The sequence below is a fragment of the Passer domesticus genome, chromosome 3, assembly GCF_036417665.1.
Source record: "Passer domesticus isolate bPasDom1 chromosome 3, bPasDom1.hap1, whole genome shotgun sequence".
In the NCBI taxonomy this organism is placed as follows: domain Eukaryota; kingdom Metazoa; phylum Chordata; class Aves; order Passeriformes; family Passeridae; genus Passer; species Passer domesticus.
In genome coordinates, this window is record NC_087476.1 from 94,115,405 (window position 1) to 94,137,399 (window position 21,995).

A 21,995-nucleotide genomic window follows, 5' to 3' on the forward strand; every position below is an offset into this window, starting at 1 on the left:
GTAAAGTTAGAGATCTTGGGAAGCAGATTGTCATTACTTTAGTAATTATACACAAACACTTCTTAGTAAAGTGGATTAGAATTTAAAGAATAGATCAGCTTTATGTTCCACTATGAAAAAGGAAAAGTGTGTTAATTGCTCATAGACAGTAGCTTACACAGAGGCACTTCACAGCTGAAGAATATGATATGGAAAAGACCTTTGTTTAAATAACACGAGCAGTGTTGTGACATGGACCAACTAAAATCCTTAATGCATGGCAAGGAAAATAGAGGCAAAACAATATGACATAAAAAGAGTTCTGGATTTAATTGTAGTATTTGGGGGTGCCATCTGTGTCAGGCGTAGCTACAGGCACTTTTTTGTATCTGCATTTCTTTCTTAGGCTTGTATTAAATATACACAAATATTTTTATATGAAGTGATTGCGAAATATAATAATGTATGAGTACTTTCCACATACTTCAGCTAAATATGCATATGGATTTTAAAATCCTTTTAATCACAATACCTAAGAAAATAAAATTAATTATTTCTTTTAGTGTTGATCTAATACTTTAGTGTTGATCAGAAGAGCTCACATAATGTTGTCCCTAGCAGTTGGAATTGTACCACTCTAATTATCAGGTTATAATTCTCTTGCAAAAAGAATTTTCAAAATTAAACAGAATTAATATATAAGCCCATCAATAACTGCATTACAGCCTTGCACTTACATAAACCTTCAGGTAAGATTATGGTATTTCAAATGTCTGAAACAGTTGTTGATCTTAAATACCAAATACACAGCAATAGTTAAACTGATTAGGGATAAACTTTTAGCCTTTGTTCTGAAGTTCCTTGCAGAGTGGATTTAATTCAGGCCTTAAATCTCCCTTGAATATAATTTATTTAGTACAGCAATATGGGGCCTCACATTTTTTATAAGTAGTGTTCAAGTATTTATTGCATAAATTAGTTTGTCTACAAACTCTGACCAACTCCTGATAATACTTGACCTACCATTATATACTTGTGGTAGTATTTGACCTTGAGATATTTTTGTAGTTATTAAATGTTTAATCTTTAGTAGTATCATTTATACCAGGAAATTTACTTAAACAATTACTATCAGTAATTTAAAAATGCTTTCATACAATTTGCTCACTTTATCCATTTTTTATTTGCAGTTGAAAAATGAAGAAAAAGATACATATGAGGAAAATCTCCATTACCCTTTTCTTCTCATTTTAACAAAACAGAGATAGAAGATTACACCTTTTTTTTAAGATGGACTACTGAAAATTAATCCATGTACGTGGATGGTCAGGCAGTGTGGAATGTTCATTTTTCCCCCATTTATGTCCCTGAATCATCACTGGAGAAATATTTTCTAATCTAAATGCTGAGAAAGATATTGTGGCTCGTTTTGCAGAGTATAAACATTGACACATCTTTTTTTTGTATCATTTTAGGAGTTATTTTTCCCATTATATTCCAGCCTTATACTGATCAGACTTGTATACATTAACAAAGGTGTAGAGCTGGCTTCCTTCTCTTTTGTGCCTTTAAACTTGCATGTACTTTGTTGATCTCTTTAAATGCTATTTTGAGGTGTATTTGAAAATATATGGATAATATACTTTGTGGGCTTAGATAATTGGTTGTAAAGAAGTGAATGCATTGACACTTAATTAGTAAGGAAATAGTTGTCTGAGTCTGAAGATCTTTCTTAAAGTGCACCTATTGAATGCTTGTATTTTGCTGCCTATTTTTTTTTAATTCCACTGTTGATTTTTCTGTCTATGATTGAAATGTCCTCATTTGCTTTAGTGTTGAAGGCTCCTTTTCTATATGTGTATATGTATGTTTTTTCCAGCAAGACTTTTCCTCCTGTAGATGTATAAGAAATTATGCATCAGACAAAAGCCTCATAAACTGACCATTTGTCCTTTGGACACAATAGCCTGCCCAGCCCCTCTGCTCCTCCTCTCCAATTATGTGTGATTAGTCTCAGTGTGTTGTGTCAAGAAGGGGGAGTGTGCTGAGTGCTTATTATCTGTTTAGGTACAAGAAGAGCACATTTAGGTTCTGCCTATGAATGGAAAGTGAGTCTTTATCAGGACTAAAATCTAAATGCTACTATCCTAGAAATTGCTTTCAAAATAACACATGCTTTTTTTGATAAATTCCAAGAAACACTGTAAGAACTAAAGGATTTTATAATGTAATCAAACTATCTCCCTTGAATTGGTTTATATTGTGATATATTGTCGCCCATATATTTGACACACACTTAATGTGAGTTTTCTTGTATGGGAAAAGACAAAAATCCTACAAAGAAACAGGAGCAGTATCTGATTTCTTAACAGTTTAACAGACTGTTTTAATGACTTCTCAGTAGCAGTCTTTAAACCACAACACTTTTAAAATGTTGAAAAAAGAGAGAGAGGCAGAGACCATGACTGAGAGAGGAAGGTACTAGCTGCAAGCAAGTGTAGAGAATCCTTCTAAAATACATTAATTAAAAGAATTGCAATTTGACAATAAGCATTCTTCCATATTCAACTCATTGGCCAGCATGTAAACGACAAGCTTCTGAAAGTCCCTTGCTCTTCTGCTTCTTCCCAAATAAATTTTTTCACTACCAGTTTGCACATCCTTGTATTCAGTACTTTTTATGCTCCATTAGAGCACCTAGATGGATCTCAGAAGGCATAGGTCAAGTCGCAGTTAGATCATACATTTCTTTCGCACAAAAACTTGAATTGCAATGCCAAGTGATGGGCTAACATCACAATAACAGCAATTTATTCCTCTTTTGATAAAAAGCAGCCTATTCTCGGTGTTAGATAAAGACCAGGGGCAATGCAAACCAACCATTTATCCTAGAACTGAGTAGTATAGCTGGTATGAGTTTCATATTCAAACTCCTGTTGGAAAATACTTGTGTAGTAAGAAATCAAAAGCATTTAGGAGTAATTTAAAATTGCTGTGAGGATGGCTTTAGTGTAATTAGTTTTGTTTTGTTTGTCCCACACAGCAGTGCCTTTGTTTCTCTAAAACCATGTACAAGGAATCTTCATAATCAACAAAGCAGTGTGGAAAATAACACAATATTGAAATTTGTGAACCTTTTATTTTTGAGAGGACCTGAATGTCTGCTGTACAATAATCTAATAAAGATTGTTAGTTGCTAAAAATAGAGGCAACGTCATTTGAAAATTGCGGTTTTAGCTCTAAGAAGAAAACAGTTTTGCTCAAATTCGTAGCTGATAATTGCTTTTTATTTCTTTAGTGTCTGTCGTTTGAGTTGAAGGCTTTGCACAGGTGCTGCCATCCCTAAAGTGTGTAATTGATGGCTTGTTTACCAAAGATGCATTTAGGTTTCATCCTGCAAACTCATATTGGAGCTCCACAGGCAGTAAAGTTACTCATCTACATAAGTGCTTGCAGGTTTGGTCCATGCACACATTTTTAGAGGTACATAAACACGTTCTCTTTTTGATTTTTTTTTTTTTTGTTTCAAAACGGGTGTTGAAAAGTCACAGATATAGGATTTACATGAGGCACAAAGAATGTTCTCTTTTAGATATATCTCTGAGTCCCTTGCATTAGTGGCTATTTGAATTGTTTCTGAGCACTTAAATTTTAATAAAAATACAGTGTTTACTAATGCATCAAATATCTTTGCTAAGAAAATGTTAGGCAGTTTGGCAAATCATGCTTATAAAATGCATCAGAGCCTTTTATGTCATGTATTTTAACTAGTCTCTGATACTTGGTGTATTTTTAATGATATAATTTACAGTGTTCTGTAACAGAATATTGAGCTTAATTACTTTGTGTTTGCAAAGCATTTGAAGTTGAATGACACTATGCAAGAGCTATGCTGGCTTCACTGAGAATGGAAATGTTAGGCTGATGCAAGTTTTCCTTCACATATTTTGGTAATTCTTACAACAGTGCTGTGTCTTCTTTCTCAGAGCCAAATGGCAGAGAGAAGTGGTATTCTTGTGGACATCCATTCCTTGGGCACAGCTCTCATGCACCTGGTGCCACTGACAGTTAGTTGTGTAATCTTCAGGATATGAAAGATCAAGAAAGTGTTCTATTTCCTGCTGTGAGCTATGGCAACGCCTTGCTTTAAAATTGCAAACTAGTCCCAACTGATAGCATTTCGGAGCACTGGGAAAAATCTTTCCATTTAGGAAATAAATTTGATTTGAAACAGAAAATGTCTTAAGAATGTGAGATGAGGCAGGAGAACTTGTGATCCCAGGTACCAGTCCAGCTTCAAAATCCTTATTAGACAAGTCATTCACGTTTTGCCTGTGGCTTTAATGGCTACATGTTTGCACAAGGAGGAAAGCTGGATTAAAATTGTTACCCCCCACAAAAAGCATCTTTCTATCTTGAGCCTGGCTGCAAACGGTCTATCAAGTGTTACATCTCCATTACAACTCTCCTTCGCTGTTCCCTGAACAAAAGAGGATGCAGTGGGTGGAGCTTTTGATACTCCTCTTGATATGGCAGGTGGCACAGCTGATATGGCGGGGGAAGAGGAAAAAGGCAGCAACACATGCAAGTCAAACACACAGTGTTTTATTACCCACTCTCTCTAATACAAGAGGGGAATAACCAAGTCCTTGTTTTTTTTCACAGGAGAAATTATAAACATGTACTTTAACCTGGATTTTAATGTTGGTTTTTTCCAGAGTGTGTGTTTTTTCTTTTTTAAGGCAGGGTTTTTTAACAGTGATGTCAAACTGCAAATTCCTTTAACTCTTTTGAAATGTTTTGAGAAACTATGAGAAAGTGCTAGGACAGCATGCACTGGTGGTTATGTCTAGAATGTTTTCTGCACAGCCTGGTCATCCCATGTTGTTTCCTCAGAAAGAGACAATTTTTTTTTTTTTTGCTTTCTATCTCTTTATTTGCTTTTTATATTGTCTTGAGTCTGATTAAGGTGGTGTCTCCACTGCCACATATTGGTAGTCTAACACTGGTTGTAAGCCCACCAGTATCTTTTGAAAGATTGCTTTGAAAGTTGATTTTCAATATGATTCTCATCTGCAATGCAATAGCACTTATTAATGCAATCAAAATGAGGGCACCCTCATTCAAAATCCCATAAAGTTTAAAGAAGGTCAACACATGACTTGGTAAATTTGCTGATGAATGTGTAAGTAAGGAGGGGACCCCCAAAATGATGCCCATTCCTCGTATGAGGAAACCTGAAGCACAGCCAGTATTGCTGTCTCCATTGCCCATAGCAATTTAGAAATCAGGCAATGCACTCTAGAACTGACCCCAGATTTTGTGAGACCCACTGCTGCATCTCCTCTGCAAGATCCATCTCCCTCTCCAACCTGTGGTCTCTGTTCCAACAGCTGAATGTAACAAATCTAACTTTTCTTTCCCATTTTTAGAGGGTTTAGCCTATTACAGCTCCTTGCTTAGTCAGCAGCTGGCTTGCTGCCAAAAAGCCCAGCATATTGTTGTGGCTGGGTAAAAGCTGGATATTTTCCATGGCTGTCCAACAGCGGCATTGGATCTTCATTGTCTTCTCGTGTGTAAAGTGTGTGGAAAGTAGAGGGAAGATGCACGAAGCGTTAGTCCAGATGGCATTCCACAGCCTGAGAAGAAACATCTTGACCCTCGAATCTGGGTTAAACTCAACAGATGCCAAGCCCCCAAAAACAAAGAGCTGTTGTGGCTGACGACAGCAAAGGAGAGATAGGCCTTTGGTAACAGAAAGTATCTTTTATTTTGGATGCATTTCCCTACAAATAACCAAAACAGTGTCACTTGTAGAAGATTGCTTATTAAAAACAAGCAAAAAAATGATGGTTGTCTGCATTAGGCATCGTCCCCCTTCAGTTGTAAAATGTTGCCCCTGGGTGATGGGTTATGCTCACAGAAAGGATTTGAACATTCAGACTGCGCTGTGCCCTGACAGAGCCTGCATGCTAAAAGACCTGTTATTTTTTCCTGACTCTGACTCCAATTAATGTACTTTTTAAATGATTAAACATATCATGCTGTGACTTCTGAAATGTCAACAAGCTTCGAAACTTGGGAGACAGGAATGTAATAAAATAGGTAATAGGAGATTCAATAGTTAATAGAGGCCCTGAAGTGTGAGTGTATACAGTAGCTGTATATTGGAAACTGTGCAAATGAAGATGGCTTAGTATTGCAAACTGAGGAAGAAAATTGTTTTTAATTAGCACCTTCATAAGAACTGCTGATTAATACTGTTTGGTTTGGTGAAAAGCTTTCAGCTGAGTAATTTGTACAGCCATTACAACAGTTTTGTTAGACCAGGACTCCTGTTGTTAAACACAAACAGCAGATGATAATGGTGGAAGATGAGTTTGTCATGTAACAATTTACCTTATTGAAAAAAGCTTTATATAAAACCCAATACAGTAGGTACTAGCAGAAATCACATATTTTAAATCCTTTCAAGATTGCAGTGTGTGATGCTGGTATGTTTTTTCATGGAGGAGAAACAGATTTTATATCATTTATAAAATTATATATACAATTTAAAGGTGTTGTAGCATAGACAGACCACTTTACTGGTAATGCTTTACATCAGGATGGTAAAGTGCTGGTATATTCAGACACTTCCTAAGTATACAAAGTCAGTCTAAAATTTGAAAGGTAATTAAGTAATATTGTTCACATGCAAATGTATGTTTGTGCATTATGCACTGAAATTACGTCTGGTGTTTGTGTGATGTCTAGCATTTATACCTAAGGCTTTAAGGAGATTTCTCCCAGGTTAACTACTACCGTTCACAGCAATTGCTTCCCCTTCCTTTCAACTGACAACAAAAAATTAAAACCCCTTATCCATGTCTCCATAATACAGAGGCATATGCATTTTAGTGGCCCAGATACAAAATTTAGTGCAGTCTGTAGAAACTGAGGGATTTTATTAAATGTGGTAACAATGAAGGAATATCTGCACTAAATTATGACGCTAACCAAGGATGGTAAGATCTGTAAATTATTGGAGTGCTATAATAGAACATGAGAGTTTTCCTTTAGACAGGCCTTCGGGGTAATAACAAGGGTTGAGACTCACGACAGTGCCAAATAAGCTTTAGACAGCATAATAGTCTGCAAAGAAAAGCCACAGAGCACTAATGTAAAAGAAGAGCTGTCCACCACATGCAGTAAAAATCACCAAAGGTCATTTTATGGTAGCAATTGTGACATAAAATTGGTGGTCATGCTACATGTCTAATACTCAGCACAGCTTTATAAATGATGGGCCCCTAGCGATGGCTGTCATTAAGTGCTTTCATCATAATAAACTTTAAACTGTTGGCTTTATGAATCGCCAGCCAGCTTCAGCTGTTCGTTGGATGGAGCTTGCAGTGCCTTAAGTGTGACAAGGCCTATTAGGAACTGCAACCATGTTTCAAGCGTACTTGGCTTTCCCACTCCTGGGGTGATTGCTGCCTATTAAATGGCATCTGGGAAGATTTTCCTCCAGCAATCTCTGATCAAGAGCTTTTTTGGGCTTTGACCTGCATTTCCTTCAAGACTTTCTCTGAGGAGTTTTATAAGAGCAAAACTCCAGAGGATTTATAGCCACTTCTGATTAATACCTTTTCAGTTTTTCTAGCAACTCTCCCACTGCTACATGGAGAAAAGCTTTCATTGTTCCTAAGGTGCTTATTTGTGACCTTTTCTCTGCTTTCTGATTCCCTCTAACATGTTCTCAGTGAAATCCTTGGTGTGCAACCAAGACAGTTGCTGAAGTTGCTGCAGCTTTCTTTGCAGTGGCTTTGGTAGTTAAAAAAGAAAATTAATTTAGGAGGAACGCCTCCCATTTCTATTTCAAAAGTGGTCTCGCAACTCACAGGTAACAGTTAAATGCCAGCAGTACGGATTTGCTCTCCTAAATAGTGTACATGAGGTAGAGAAATGCCAGTTCCATGGGGCTCCAGCTGAGGGGAATGCAGCTACATAATTATAACAAAAATTTCCTCCTCGAACCCAGCCTCTCAAATCCCTGTGTAACAACAGCCTCTGTGGCCCGTTGGCAGGCACGGAGCAAGTTCTGTAGTGGCAGGGCCACATTCTTCCTTCAGCAGCTTCCTCTCTTTGTGAGGGAAGTGTCCCAGTTCATTTGCGGTCCCTCGCCGTGTCGAGACAGCGTGGGCAGAGGAGCAAAATGTGAAGTGTTTACAGCTTTAGGAAGGTCATGGCAGCACCCCAAAGCTCCCCTGGTGCAGCGGTCTCAGTGGGAGACCCTTGGGCACACAGGCTGCCAGGATCCGGTCCCGTTCTCGCCCTGGCACAGGATCAGGGCATGGCCCCTGAGGTGGCAAATTCCTGAGGCCTGGAGTGCGCCAGGGATAACTATACTGCTGAAATATAAAGTTGCATATAAAGATTTCATTAACTAGATTATATTTTCATCACTCTTATGCACATGAAGTCCTTTAATTTCTATAAATCTTACAGTGAGTTAGAATTAAATCGTATTAGTGTGAATAATAAATGTTTAGGGATCACTCATCTAAGAACTTGTAGTATTTAATTTACAAGGACTATACATTTTTCAAATCTGTTTTAACAAGGAACTTTAAGCACTTCTTGAGGTTTTAAAAAAAGTAGAAAAAACCAAAAAACACACCAGATCTGGAAAGCAAAAATGCTCCATTTTTCCCAGGATGCTGAATGAGTCACTCAGGAGGTATTGTAGTTGCAAAAGCTTTCTGTGTGTAAGAATCTCGCTAATACTCTTATTAGCATCTTTTTTAATCCAGGTAACATAATAGTCAAAGTGTCAGATGAATGTCTCAGAAGTGGACCATTAAAAAATAAATTGTGAAACCTTTGAGAGATTAGCATTTGAATCCAGCCAGAAGCTCCTTGAGGTTCTTGGGTGTGGATCAGAGTCCTTAATGTATAAGTTGCTATCACAAACCCCATCAGCCTCCAAGTTACTTGGAATGAGAAGGCAGTAGCCACAATTATTATTCTTAGCTCTGGAGTTGTTTCCTCTGGGAAGCAAATTAGCAAAATGAGATTTTCATTGCAAAAAAAGGTTTCATTTTCTGATACTTTTCATTTCTAAGGAAGTTTTAAAAGCCAACAACAAATAAAAAGTACGTTAAAACAGTATTTCCAGGGTAAAAACTCATGGTTTAATTCATAATGATAATAGTTAGCTCTTAACCAAGGCTAATATGAACTTTGTGCATTCAATATGCTTTTTTAAGTCATTGCTTACATAACATCATCAGCTGATGCAATAGTTGACCTTTTCCCATGTTGGGAAACTGAGGCAAAGAAGTGAAGTAACACACATAGAAAGGCTCCATGACAGGCAAAAATGTATTTATAATGCAAGTTTCACTCAAAGACAGTTCTTAAACAGCAGACCTTTAAGCATCCATCACAGTTAATTTTTGTGCTAGTTCTTGGCATACCCTGGGAACTGCGTATTTTTCATCATCAGGTACCATTTGAAATTTCCTGAAGAGGTTATCATTCTTTCTGATGGATGGTACCGGTATTGGATTTCTCAGCAGATGTACTGAAATACAGACAGGGATGTAGGATGTACAAGAAGTATTTTAATTTGGTATTTCCCTTCTTCTAATGCATTTCAGCAGCAAGCTGCTCATTTTCAAGGGATTGGGTAAGAGCACTGAAGAAAACGTCAAATTTCTTCGCCAAATTTCTACAGGAGACAAAGCTGCTTATTTGTTTGAAAGGAGCGCTGATGGACATTCCTACATCTTCATACTGTTTTAGCGTTCCTGCTGCTGTGCTTCGTTCCAGGAGCTGGGGAAGATACTAGCAGAGGTGGCTCTAGGTTAACTCTTTGTGATCTCACCAGAAATCTGCAGGGATTGTTTGAGCCACTTTTTGAGACAAGTACTTCCTCAAGTCTGCAGGCTACTAGAAGATTTGGGGATGCAGACCGCACATAAAGCTCTGTGTGGCGTGAATCACAGCAAAGGCATTAGCACTGTGTGAGCGTGTTCCATAACTGATGCAAACAGTTAAAGCGGTGACACAACAGGAAACAAAGTGGTGATTTAACCTTGCATTCCTGGTGCAGGGAACAGCAGCAGCTTGGCAGATTACTACAGAAAGGGCAGGTGGTTTTGTCATGGCTCTACAGCAGCTTGTGCCAGGTGAGATGCATCTGTGCTTTTCTGTGCCCACCCTGCAGACAAGGTGCTGCCAGATAACTGCATGGGGAACAAAAAGGGATCATGTTACAGGCACCAACACTCTGGGAGTCTGCCAGCTTATGTAGTGAGGTAGAAATATTAGCAAACACGTGGGGAAAGAGTCTATTATGGAAATAAAGGGCATGGGAGTGCCCAGAAACAGTGAGCCATATTTTACAGTGGGTTATAGGCTGCACAGGAAAGAAATGGGAGGGAAAAGATGAATTTCTCATCTGAGAGGGAGGTATTCACCATGACAAAAATAATTTAGAAAGATGTTAAGCTCAGTTAAAAGGCAGCCCTTTCAAAGCACTTTCAGAGTTATTTTCAGCTGTGAGCAAAGCAGAGGAATATTGCCATTGGGTAGGAATTGCTGCCAAACAATGATGGGTGGAAAGGATGCCTATTGCTGAACCTCAGCACTTTTCAGGTCACTTTTGGCCTGCTCTTTTCTTTGTTCTAAGACTCCTTTACATAAATAAGGACATCCCATCCTGGCCCTCCATTCCAAGGTGGCAAGGGTTGGAGGCTTGTATCCAGGGCCTGAAGGGCTGAGTACGGCTGCTTAAAGCATGGGGAGGACACATCCTGTCAGGTCATGGCATTAAGAAGGCCCTACTTGTGGCAAAAAACTCGGAGTGAGAGTGAAGTGGTTCCAGGTGGGTTTGTCACAGCACAATGGATAATCTTACCAGGCATGGAGCTCGGTGGGGCAGCAGCACACAGACCCTGCAGAGCAGCACAGCCACAGCAGGGATGCGGGTAAGACTGAGCACCTTAAAAACTTCTCCAGAGGAACAGAATCGGTTCCTTTTCCCAACCTTCCAGTCCCCACTAACCACAGACCCAGGAGCCTGCAGACCACAGACCCGTGTATGTTGAGGAACCCAAGTGTGGGCTTCCATTTGTGTTGCAGTGTATCCGTGGCATGTGCTCACTGGGAAAAAGACAGAAGGTGAAGGAGCAGCAGGGAATGCTGAGTGCTGGGAGGGCTCACCTCGTGGTGTGTTGGCTTGCCTGGACTCAAGAAAACAATGTAAAGGCAGTATATGATTGTACTTGACCTGTGGTTCTGCCTTCAGAGTGATCTACCTCATGCTGATGAGGTGACTAAGAATGTGTTTTCCCTAGGTAACCACTCTTGCCAGTAAGCAGGGGGCATTTTATTGCCATACAGCCATGCTGCTCCTGCTGCTGGGTGGGATTCCCCTGTCCCAGAGGCACCAGCCATTTTACCTGCTTCTCTGACACTCAGTGCTGCCCGCCTGCGCCAAACAGGGTCAAGCTGAAATGAACACTTGCATGAACAGTTCAGATCATTGTACAATCAGATATTTGAGTTGCAGAAGCACAGCACATTTTTCCACTGCTATTTAGAGGCTGATGTGTGTAGCCTTAACAACAATTTGTTTATTCATCCGTTTCAGTAGCTTTGTTCCTGCTGACTTCTATCTAAAATGCGATGTAATGCACATTTTATGAGCTATAGGACAGTTATTATGGCTTAGAGTGAGTCCATATGCACCAGAACTGTGGGAAAAATATAATATTTAAAAATCTCCTAAGATCTAAATGGCTAAATGGCTGTTAGTATTCCTCTTTACTGATTTCTTATCTTTTCATGGCATGGAAATAAGAATAAATTTAATATGCTGAATCTGGGTATATTTTCAGTGTAAGGAGCATGGAGATATATGAGAATATTCAGAAATCTGAGCTTTTCATGAGGTGTTGAAAAAGCTCTTTGAAATGAGAAAAGAAATGTCACTTTAAACATTCATTTTAAAAATATTGAAGTAGCAATATGGTGCTCTGCAATGCATCTTCTATGCTTAAAGCACAGGAACTGGTGTATTCCCAGATTTCTTTTAAAATCTGACTTCCAAAGGCAAATAGTCCTGCAGTGGTAGTTCAAAACACCTGTGCTTCTCTGAGGGATGTCTGTGGTACTTTAAACTGCAAGCTGACTGCAAGCTCAGGCACAGCATGGCTTCATCTGTGTTGATCTCGGTGTGCTAAGCCAAAGGATACACTCAAGGTGTTTGTGCTTCCTGTCCTAGCCCTGGCCCTCTGCACTGTTTGGGTCCTATGGTTTGTGTGCAAATGTCCCTCTGTGAGCTTCCTCTCTCAGGGAGGAGTAGCCTAAGGGTAGGGCGCTCATAAATCCAAATCCTCCAGTGGGTAGCTTTGGGATCTGATGACCAGGGAGGTTTTGCTACATTATTAGATGGGATGTGTAGAAGGCCATGTGCCTGTGCTAAGCAGGACCACCAGCCTGAACTGTCTCCCTTGGCCTTTTCTGAAGGTTACTTGTAGCCTGTGTTTGAACTTACATCTTCCCAAGGTGCTCTTGAGTTTGTGTGCCACAGAGACATAACCAGTGACTCTAGATTCTCCTGTGCTGGACCAGACCTTTTTCTCTGCTGGTTTAGCTGGGCTATAATTCAGAAACTTCTGCCCCTTTACCCTTCCTAAAGGAAAACACAACTACACCTCCATTTAGCCTTGAAAAGGGGCTCTGATAATTGTCTTAAAACCAACCTGAAAATGTGAAGTATTACAAACCATGACACCAGAGCCCATTCATGCTGCTGATACAGTAAAAGTTTATTTCTACAAGCAATTGATGTGTCTATTGCATTGAGACCCAATAGGACCTTCTTGCAGGGCCCTGTGACTCCATGAGAATAGAGGCAATTCTCTCTGGGCAGCTATGGATTACAAAGGAAGTCACTACCACTGGGAGTAACGTTATCTTAACAAAAATCTCCCTGCTGCTGCCCAAACCTTGACCTACTGTGCAGTTCTTTTTCTGCTAATATAACTCACTTGACATCTTTACCTTTCTATACCACTTTGCTGTAATTCCCTATGACCCTTTTAAAGAACTATAGTGGTAGTAGGGCTTCATTGCAAAGATGAACTGTGAAGCATAGCCAAATTTGAGGGGTCTGGAGGGAAGAATAAAGGGTTGTTTGTTATTATTTCATACATAGCCCACCCTAAAGAAATAACAGTAAAAGAGGCAGACACGTGGCAATGGAAATGATGTTTGCCCCCTGTTCTCCACAGAATAATTGCAATGGGGCATTCCATACAGCCCTTCCCTCCTGAAGCTTCACTAATTGGTTTTATTACATCAGGAAAAGCAAAACAGCAAAAATACAAATTGTGTTTGAAGTTTCTGCACTTCTAACATTAAAAACAGATGTTTCTTTCCTGAAGTATCTAGGAAGGTCTGAAGCTCCCAGTCCAGGCCATGGTGTCGTACATTATATCACTTGTCAGGGCTCAAGAAAAATCAAAGCAGAATAGTATCAGGTGTTCTATTTCCTCTTTTTCTTCCTGGTTATAGTTGTGATATTTGATTTTAAGGTGGTCTGATCCACTCCTGTTTCCCAGCTCCTTGCATTCCTCAAGGACTCCGTGCTCTATGCTCTGCATCAACAGGAGGAGATAAAAGGGCGGTTTCTGGGGATGCAGGATGGTGGTCCACAGGGAACAACAATTTACAGGATGTGGTAGAGCTCTACTCAAACAAGAGATTCTTCTTCCTGAAGTAAAATTGGCAACATGCAGACATCCTCTGAGATTCTAACTTTGCTGCTTCCTCAGTTAATGCTTGTACTCTTCAAGGGTAGTGAGGAAAGCTACATCTTCTCCTTTTGATAGGATAATAGAAGTGAGGTTACCCACACTGACCTGCACCTTCTGACTTTTCAGTCAACCAGCAAGCTTTATTCCATCAGATGAAGCATGACCTGTTTTACTCCCCTGCTGTTCACTGGTACTTAGGTAGCTGGATAACAAAAGATTTTGGAACACAACAGGACTTAGGATGCTGCTGGAGAGTATGGAAAACCTGCAACAAATGTTGTGGTTTTGTCTCCCAAACTCATCAGTACCTACTTCTCCTTGGGACTTGCCATACCTTCAGGATTCTCCAGCCTTCCTTCTGTCCTTGCCATGGAACACAGAGCCCTCCCTTGCTGCCATCCCTATGACTCAGCTCCTCAGGCTGTGGAAGCTGTGACCCAGCCTGGTGCTGAGTGTGCTGAGGGCTCAAATGTCAGCAGCATTTAGCCCTCCTGTGGGCAACATTGTCCCCACCCCATCTATCCCTGGCTGAGGCCTTTGTTTGCGCCCCATGGGAGGAAAATAATCCCCTTGCCTCTGACCACACCTGGATTCAGCCTTCAATTTGGCACCTTGAAAAGTGGGCCAATTCTCTAACACACTAGCCAGGACTAAAGACAGAGTGAATGCAGCTAATTTTCACTGCTCTAATTAGCTGTTGAGTTAGTAAGGGGAGACCTCACCTCTTGGAAATTTTTTAAAAACAGAGAGACATAGGGAAAGACAGGAGGAAAGAAGACAGGGAGCAAGAGAGAAAGAAAGAGAGAAAAAGAGGAAGAAGCAAACCAATAAAGAGAAAAGAGAGCACTGAGTACTTGACAGGGTAACAGGGAGGGACACTGGGAACAGCCCCTTTCTTGCAGGTACAGGACTGAAGAGGGTTCTACACAGATCAGAGGTTGGAAAAGCACTGGGAACAGCTGCAGAGGGAGTGCCTTCCTACATTTTCTGGCTTGCTTTGGCTGTAGGTCTCTGGGGAAGCCTTTGGTGTGGGAATCAGATAAAGGTGTTACTGTTGTTACTCTTGGGAATTCAGTGCTTCAGAGAAATGCCCTGAAAATATGTTGGAATATAGTTATGCAGTCTCAGACAAGCAAAAAAATTTCTTCAGTATTGCTCCACAAGCTCTGCCCAAAAATCAGCATTTTCTCCAGCTTATGTAACAATCAGGAAACCTTTCTTTGCATCCCCCACCTCCCATCTCCCCCCCCACCAATACCCCGAAGAAAAAGAAACTCACATCTGCTCTAGATGACTTGAAATAAAGGGGGCCAAATCTGTATGTATGGTTTTCTTAGCTTCTCTACAGAGAGAGCCAGGGCCATGGAAACATCAGACTAAGAGGCTTAGAGTAAATCCTGGCAGTCTCAGTGCTAGAAACTCTCCCACTGATAACCAAAGCCTAATAAATAAGTTTGAGAGAAAAACTAAATGAAAGTCCATGTTGAGCAGTTAATTAGGATACCTCTTAGCATTTGTGCTGCAAAGAATGAGAAAATTAAAGAATATAGAACCATATGTTGACAAGAGTGAGAACATGCTACAAGTAAACACTGCTGTTATTATTAGCAGTAAAAATAATATTAATTAGTTGTATTACAGTAGCACCTAGTGGTGCTACTGGATCTCATCGCCAAATGAGATCAAGGTCCCCAAATGATAAAGGTCTTAAATAGAAGTTGCATATAATTGCATATATATAACATATACATATATGGACATGTGTACATAACATAGATAGACACAATTCAAGTGATGAAGAAACCTCAGCAAATGAAAATCAGGCTACAGAATATTTCGTGACTTGGCTTCTCTTATTCCTATTTTTTTGTATGCTGCAGGGCAGCTGTTTGCAACTTGTTCTTTATGATACAGAGAATAGAGGATTGTATTTGTAGTTCAGGAGTCACAATGTATATATATGTGTGTGTCTGTGTGTGTATTCAAATATAGGTATGTCTATACATCTGTGTATGTACACATACACACATATGCACATTCAGACCACATGGAGTTATATTTTTCCTAACTTGGATCAGGACAACACAGAAAGCTTGGCATACAAAATAAAAGCTACCCCAAAGGCTCCTTTTACTCCCCCAAGCACCATTTCTTTACTACAGTGGAACTGCCACTGTCCTTTCTGTACATGCATGGGAACTTTTTGGAGAGAGATGACTTCCCACCATGCACTGTAAAATTCTCCTTAAAGAAATACTGCCTTCAGCTAAGTCAACATAGTCTGAAAGGGTACAGAACTGCAAGTTGCAGTTGCTGCAGCTGCTGCTGACGTCTGCTAAATAATTTAATAATAAATCTGAAAAAACCTAACACCTTTCCTGATGTGGATTTGCATGCCACAGCAGGGAGAGGCTATAATGACCCAGATGACACACAGTTAACTCCGGATTCCTTAAGACATGGGAACTAATTTAATTGTTAATGTTTTACTGCCTGGGTTTCCTAAGAAAATGAGCCCTTGCAGATTATCTGGGTTCCTGTTTCAAACAGAGCAGTGCTGAGGGCTTTTTAGAAAAAAAAAAAAAATCTTTTTAGAAAAAATAGCAGCAGGAATCTTGAGATTTCCAGTGAGGAAATTGCACGGCAGGTCAGGGCGTCAGTTTAATGTTCGGAGACATGCTTCGTTTGAATGATAATTTCATTAGATTAGTTTGTAAACTTTTAATGCAGGTTGCATTATATGTCTAAGAAGAAACAATTTGTGTGACAGACTATCCTTCATAATCCCCCTCTTCAGCTTTCTGCTAACAAAAGACCCTTAATACTGAAGATGTTTTGTGGGAGGAGAAACATTTTCCAAACAAGTAGTTTCTCTATTCCAGCCCAGGTAACAAAGAGGTCTTAGGAATTTCTGTGGGCCTTGTCAGGACTGGCCCATTGGTCTTAAAGCCACCTGCTGCTTAAGCCATTGGTCAATAGATTAACTGCTGCTATTACTAAGTGTTTAGGAAAGTAAGTTATGTGGCAGAGCAAACAAAATCAACCTCCTTAACACATGTTAATTCAAAATTTAATAAATCTGCACTGAGAACAGTAAAGCAATCAAGGACGGTGGGGTGCGCAGGAAAGCTCTTAGTATGCGCTGCTGCTCCAAGCAAAGTATCACATAGCAGATAAAAAGTCTTAAACAAAAGGATAATACTCTATTTGCTCTGCAAAACTAGCTTGACACTTGCCTCCACGCCTCTGCCTTCCTCCTTTTCTTCTGGCTTTTGGGTGCTGTTTTGTGCTGCAGGTTTAGATTTTGGGCAATTTCCAAACCTCAGTCACTGACGTTCACAATAAACAGTAATAGTGGAGTTAATTCCTAGTGAAAAGTTGGGAAGGATTCAAATACTGGCAAAAGCTGTGACACTCCACAGCCTTGCATGTGATTCATATCTTGCAATGTTTTAACAAAGCACGTCTCCCCAGAAAGGGAAAACCTTCTGCCTGCCCTCACATGCCACTGGGGACTTTGCGTGGCCCTGGAGGTCCAGAAGGATTTTGGCAGGAGAACCAAAGAGTTTCATGAGGTCAATGCCTCGTGGATCTGGCCTGGGCAAAAGTCAGAAATGTGCTACCAATTCTTAAAATAAGTCATCTAAATCTCATTTTCCTACAGCTCTATGTTATTTCATGAGATAAAGACTTGGGAGAAAAATTTTGGTTTTGCATGCAAAAAAGGGGATAGGACAATATCAGTTGTTGGTGAATGCTGGCTTAGGAGTTCCTGCTTTTCTTCAAGCATTTGCTGTTTCTCATATTGCAAATTTAAGTGACTGGTAAAATACAGTTCTCACTCTTTTGGAAAGATCCTCAAAAATTATTGGAATAAATTTCCATTTTTGTGGTGTCTTTTCTTAATTCTTAACTTTCAGGTTCATATGTTTTGTTAATAAGTAATTTGTTTCCTATGTCAGTTAGCTGTGATCTAAAACTGAAGATCAGGACTATGGTTGCCCTTACTTGGCTTAGAATCATGAGATGGATGCTCCTGTGTGCGATGAGTCCGTGTTTTGTCAATGGATACTCAGGAGAAGAGGGAATTCCAGAACAATTCTGATCACACATAAGTTGCCCACTGATATTTTCCCACTGAGTGTTGGAGGGAGGCAGAAGCAAGAGAAATGCACTGAAATTGTATATTGTATTCCTGCTCCAGCACAGGCACACTTCTATCCAGGGTGAGGTGTGGCAGCTGGCACTGGCCTTCTCTTCAGAAATTGAACCATTTGTTACTATTGGGTTTGGGATCTGGGTTTTTGTAGATTTCCCACAAGTCTAATACTGGTTTTTACAAGTGCATTCAACTGGTTCCAAACACACATGTTGAGGATCAGGTACAGTACCTTGCTAGGAAAACAAGGCATCTTCCAGCCACATTTTCAGGGGGGATTTCTCAGGATCCAGAGGCTGAGTTGTGATTTCCTTGGTCTGGCTTTGGCAGAGCCTTCCTTAACCTGGTATGTGAATAAATGCTACTGCAGCCCTCCATCCATGCTGTTTGGAAGGCTGAAAATTCCCCTTTTGTGAGGCTGTAAATTTCCTGAGAGGAGAACTCAGCAGTAACTCCAAAATATTTTCCTTGCAGACCTTGTTGAGCTGGTTTTATCTTGGTAGGGGAGCATTTAGACCTCTCTGAACAAGATAAGATAAATTTAAATTTAAATTTAATTTAATTTTTTATTATGGCGTGGTATCAGCTGCCATCATGGAGCCCAAGCTGATGGTTGTAGCAAGATATTAGAGGCTATCTTTGAACAGGACATTTATCTGAGATTTTTATACTATATCAAAGCTCCTTGTATGTCTGGGAGTATTTGGGGGTCAGTAAAATGCTAAGAATGTTCCAGCAGGACTTCTATCTTTCCTTTCCATCCCATATCTAATCATTCTCCCTTTGGGCAGTCTGTTAAAATTGTGATGGTAGGGTAAAATCAGAGATCTGGGTATAACAGAAGATTTCCTGTGTCATATTCTGAATATCTCTGACTCCAGGACCTAGACTCCTGGTGGAGACAGTGCAAGGAAAGCCAGACCTAGCCCTACATTTGTGCTCTGCAGTGAGGACATAGGACATTTGCGTTCAAAGTATCTTTTCCCTCTGAGGTGGGTGAGCATCTGTCTTCACAGCTGACACCAAAGCTGGTTTTCAGTCAGTCTGCTGGCAAGAGACATGAGTGAGCACGGTCCCATTTGACAGCCATAAGCTCTGGGTAGTTTAATGTAATGCAGTTAAAATTAAAGCACTTGCCTGGTTTGTTGTGCAACATCCCCACATTGCCTCAGTCTGGCAAGGTCAGCTGGATGATATTATAAATGGATACTCCCTGGTTCCTTTTCACTTATTTTTAATGTGATGTTGCTTTCTGTATACGTATTAATTGTATAAGCCAAGAAAAATTGCAGAGTAAATGGATATATTTTTAGATGTTACTTTATTTGGAAAGCAAGAGATGCAGTCTCTTCTGGAATTTGATATTTCTCAGCTGAGCAGTGCTTTACTGCTGTGATGCAGTTAAATCACGCAATTTCTTTGCTGCCTCATAATGAAGAAACCTAAGCTCAACTATTATTCTCCTTTGAGGCTAAGAATTCAAACTCTCTTTGAGAAAAGACTGATTTAAGATCATTTTCTGCTCTGAGTGTGCTAGGCATTACACAGGGTGCAAAGGCAATACACAATGTAGCATGACACTTAAACTGTTATTACACTTATATTGCATTTAGAAAAAAAAAATCTTCAATCATTCATAGTTAACCTAGGACAGCATTTTCCCCAATGTGACACTTAAATGTTTTTAGAATAATGGGATGATTTGTTTCTTTCCCCTTGAATATGAGGCAGTGAGGTTAGAAGGGGAAGCAGAGGGGGGATGAAAAGTGGCTTATATTGTCAAGGTCTCCTTAACTGTTAAGCAGTGGGGGAAAGAATCAGACTCCTTTCCTGGGCGAAAACAGAGATATTCTCCACTGATGACTGTCCTTCTAAGCCTTTCCTATCACAGGCTAGCAGTTAAAATAATACTCACCTACTGGGCATCCAGCAGAGTTGATCTACCTTTTCTGCTAGGAGGTTCACGTCCAGTCAAGCCTGATTAATCTGTTGCAAGTCCTGAATGATCCCAAATATAACACATAACAGCTACACCTGTTTATCAAGTCAGTTCATTTCCCTTCCCCTATTCCACACTGAAAAGGAGCATTAATTAAAACAGTAAACAAACGAGCGCCTATTCTAAATCAGAGCTGCAGGCAAAGAAGAGATAACTTAGGCTCTTGAGAAGAGGGATTTTCAGTTAATTTATGGAATCTACTGTCACTCTCAGGGCAAGGGAGCTTACGTAGCTGGGAAATTGAAGCAGACAGGCTTTGTCTAAACACTTCTTTTTCAGTGAATATCTTCTCTTTTTTTCCTATTTTAATTTTTAATCAAGCCCTTTTTTTTTCTTCCTTTTTTTTTTTTAAGGGAAGAAATTGCTAGATTTTTCCAGTATTCTGGTGACTCATACAGCTCCTGTGAGATACCCAAAAGGTAGAGAAGAGTGAAGATGAGAGGCAGGAACCTGAGCTTTGAAAAGAGCAGTGTGAGAATATGAAATGTTCCTTTAGCAAATTATTCCCCGGAAATTAATTGCTGTGTTTCAATTCGTTTTATTCATCATTTCCCCAGCATATCCATCTGTACCCGGGTACTGGAGCAATGCCGGTGTGAGTGCGGGTTTCTGTCCGCTCGGGATGAGCTGCGGGGAGCCCACCTGAATTAAGCAGCTCGGGAATGGTGCCCGGGGCTTGCTGCAGCGAGGGCCGGCACTCACACGAGTGACAAAGGGCCTGCTCCTGCCGGGCCGAGGGCATGGCAGAGGCACAGCCCGAACTCGGGCCCTGCTCGGGCTTTGCAGCCGCTCTCCCGAAGCTGGGCCTCCCTCCCAGCCCCGGCTCCGCCGGAGGAGAATTGTCCGGGTGTGGGTGCCGCGGGGTCAGGGATCCGCTTCCATGGGGATTTCGGTCCGCTGTGGTTTTTTGAGGGAAGCACGTACACGTTCCGTTTTTGGTGGAGGGGGAGAAGCAGCAGGGGAGCTGCAGGAGAAATGGGGGCCGGACCCCCCTGAGAGCAAAGAGGTGATGCGCTCTGAATTCCCCTCACAAGCACATTGCTGAGCTAATTGAAACTGGCTCTCCCACATCCCCGAGAGTGCCCTGACCTCCTCCTACCTCCCGGCAGCTGGGGGGAGGGCTGGGAGGCAGAAAAACACCCTCTCCTCCTTTTCCTCTCTCCCTCTTTCCTTCTCTCCTCTCCCTTTACCTCTCCATTTTTTAATCCACAGTTCTACTCCGAGAAACCTTCCCTGATGTAGCTCCTGCTCTGCACACCCAGGACAACTTTCAACAAATCACCATTTTCTGTCAAAAAATTTGCAGCTTGCTCTTGTTACGAGCTGCTTTTCAATTCCAGAACATAGCTAAAAAGATTACTGCTGTGCCCAAATAAAATACTATTGGCAGGGAGACAGTTTAAACTCCTATCAGCCAGGATTTGTCATGATGAAGGCTGCGTTTCTCAGGAAGCAAACTATCATTTTGCTTCTTACAATGCTGTTGGGACTCTCTCCCTAGGCTAATTAATGTATTAGACATTTGATTTTATTTCAGACTGAGATTTGGAATAATTCAGTTTGTGAAATCACATTGAAATTGTAGTTTTCATAAAATTACAGACAGACCAAAAAAAGTTCTGTAAACCTTTGTCATTTCAGATACAAACCTCTTTTAAAGCTACAGGAATGCCTTCTACATATTTCAAGTCATCCAGCATTTACTGGTGGCATATCCAGTAATCATGTTGACAAATTAATGGTAGAGAATTAGTTGTACATTAAAGATTTAAATTATATTATGCAGCACATTGTCATAAAATGATATAAAACAATTGGCAAATAAATGTAAATTAATTCCAGTTACTGACATGTAAGAGGCAGACTGACATCTGTACACTTCTTGCCTTGCGCAGCTGCCATACTTTCAAACGTAAAGCAAAGTGGGAAGCGGGATGGCGCGGTGCAGCAGCCGGCAGGGACGGGCTCAGGCCTGGCCTTTGGGAACGGCCGTGGGCTGGGCAAACCCTACCTCCACTTCTAAACAAACAAGTTTGTGTCCAGCATC

At 40.5% G+C, this 21,995-nt stretch overlaps 1 protein-coding gene across 9 annotated transcripts in view; it reads left to right on the plus strand.

Moving 5' to 3' along the window:
• Positions 1-5,485, plus strand: part of CAMKMT (calmodulin-lysine N-methyltransferase) — a 212,558-nt gene extending 207,073 nt beyond the window's left edge. For 8 of the 9 annotated variants that reach the window (XM_064414448.1, XM_064414445.1, XM_064414450.1 and 5 more), the window contains one exon: positions 1,170-5,485. In XM_064414448.1, the coding sequence (XP_064270518.1) occupies positions 1,170-1,247 (78 nt within the window). In that variant the 3' untranslated portion in view covers positions 1,248-5,485. The remainder of the gene's footprint in view (positions 1-1,169) is intronic. The other variant, XM_064414443.1, reaches the window with a different exon arrangement.
• Positions 5,486-21,995: the final 16,510 nt, after the last annotated feature.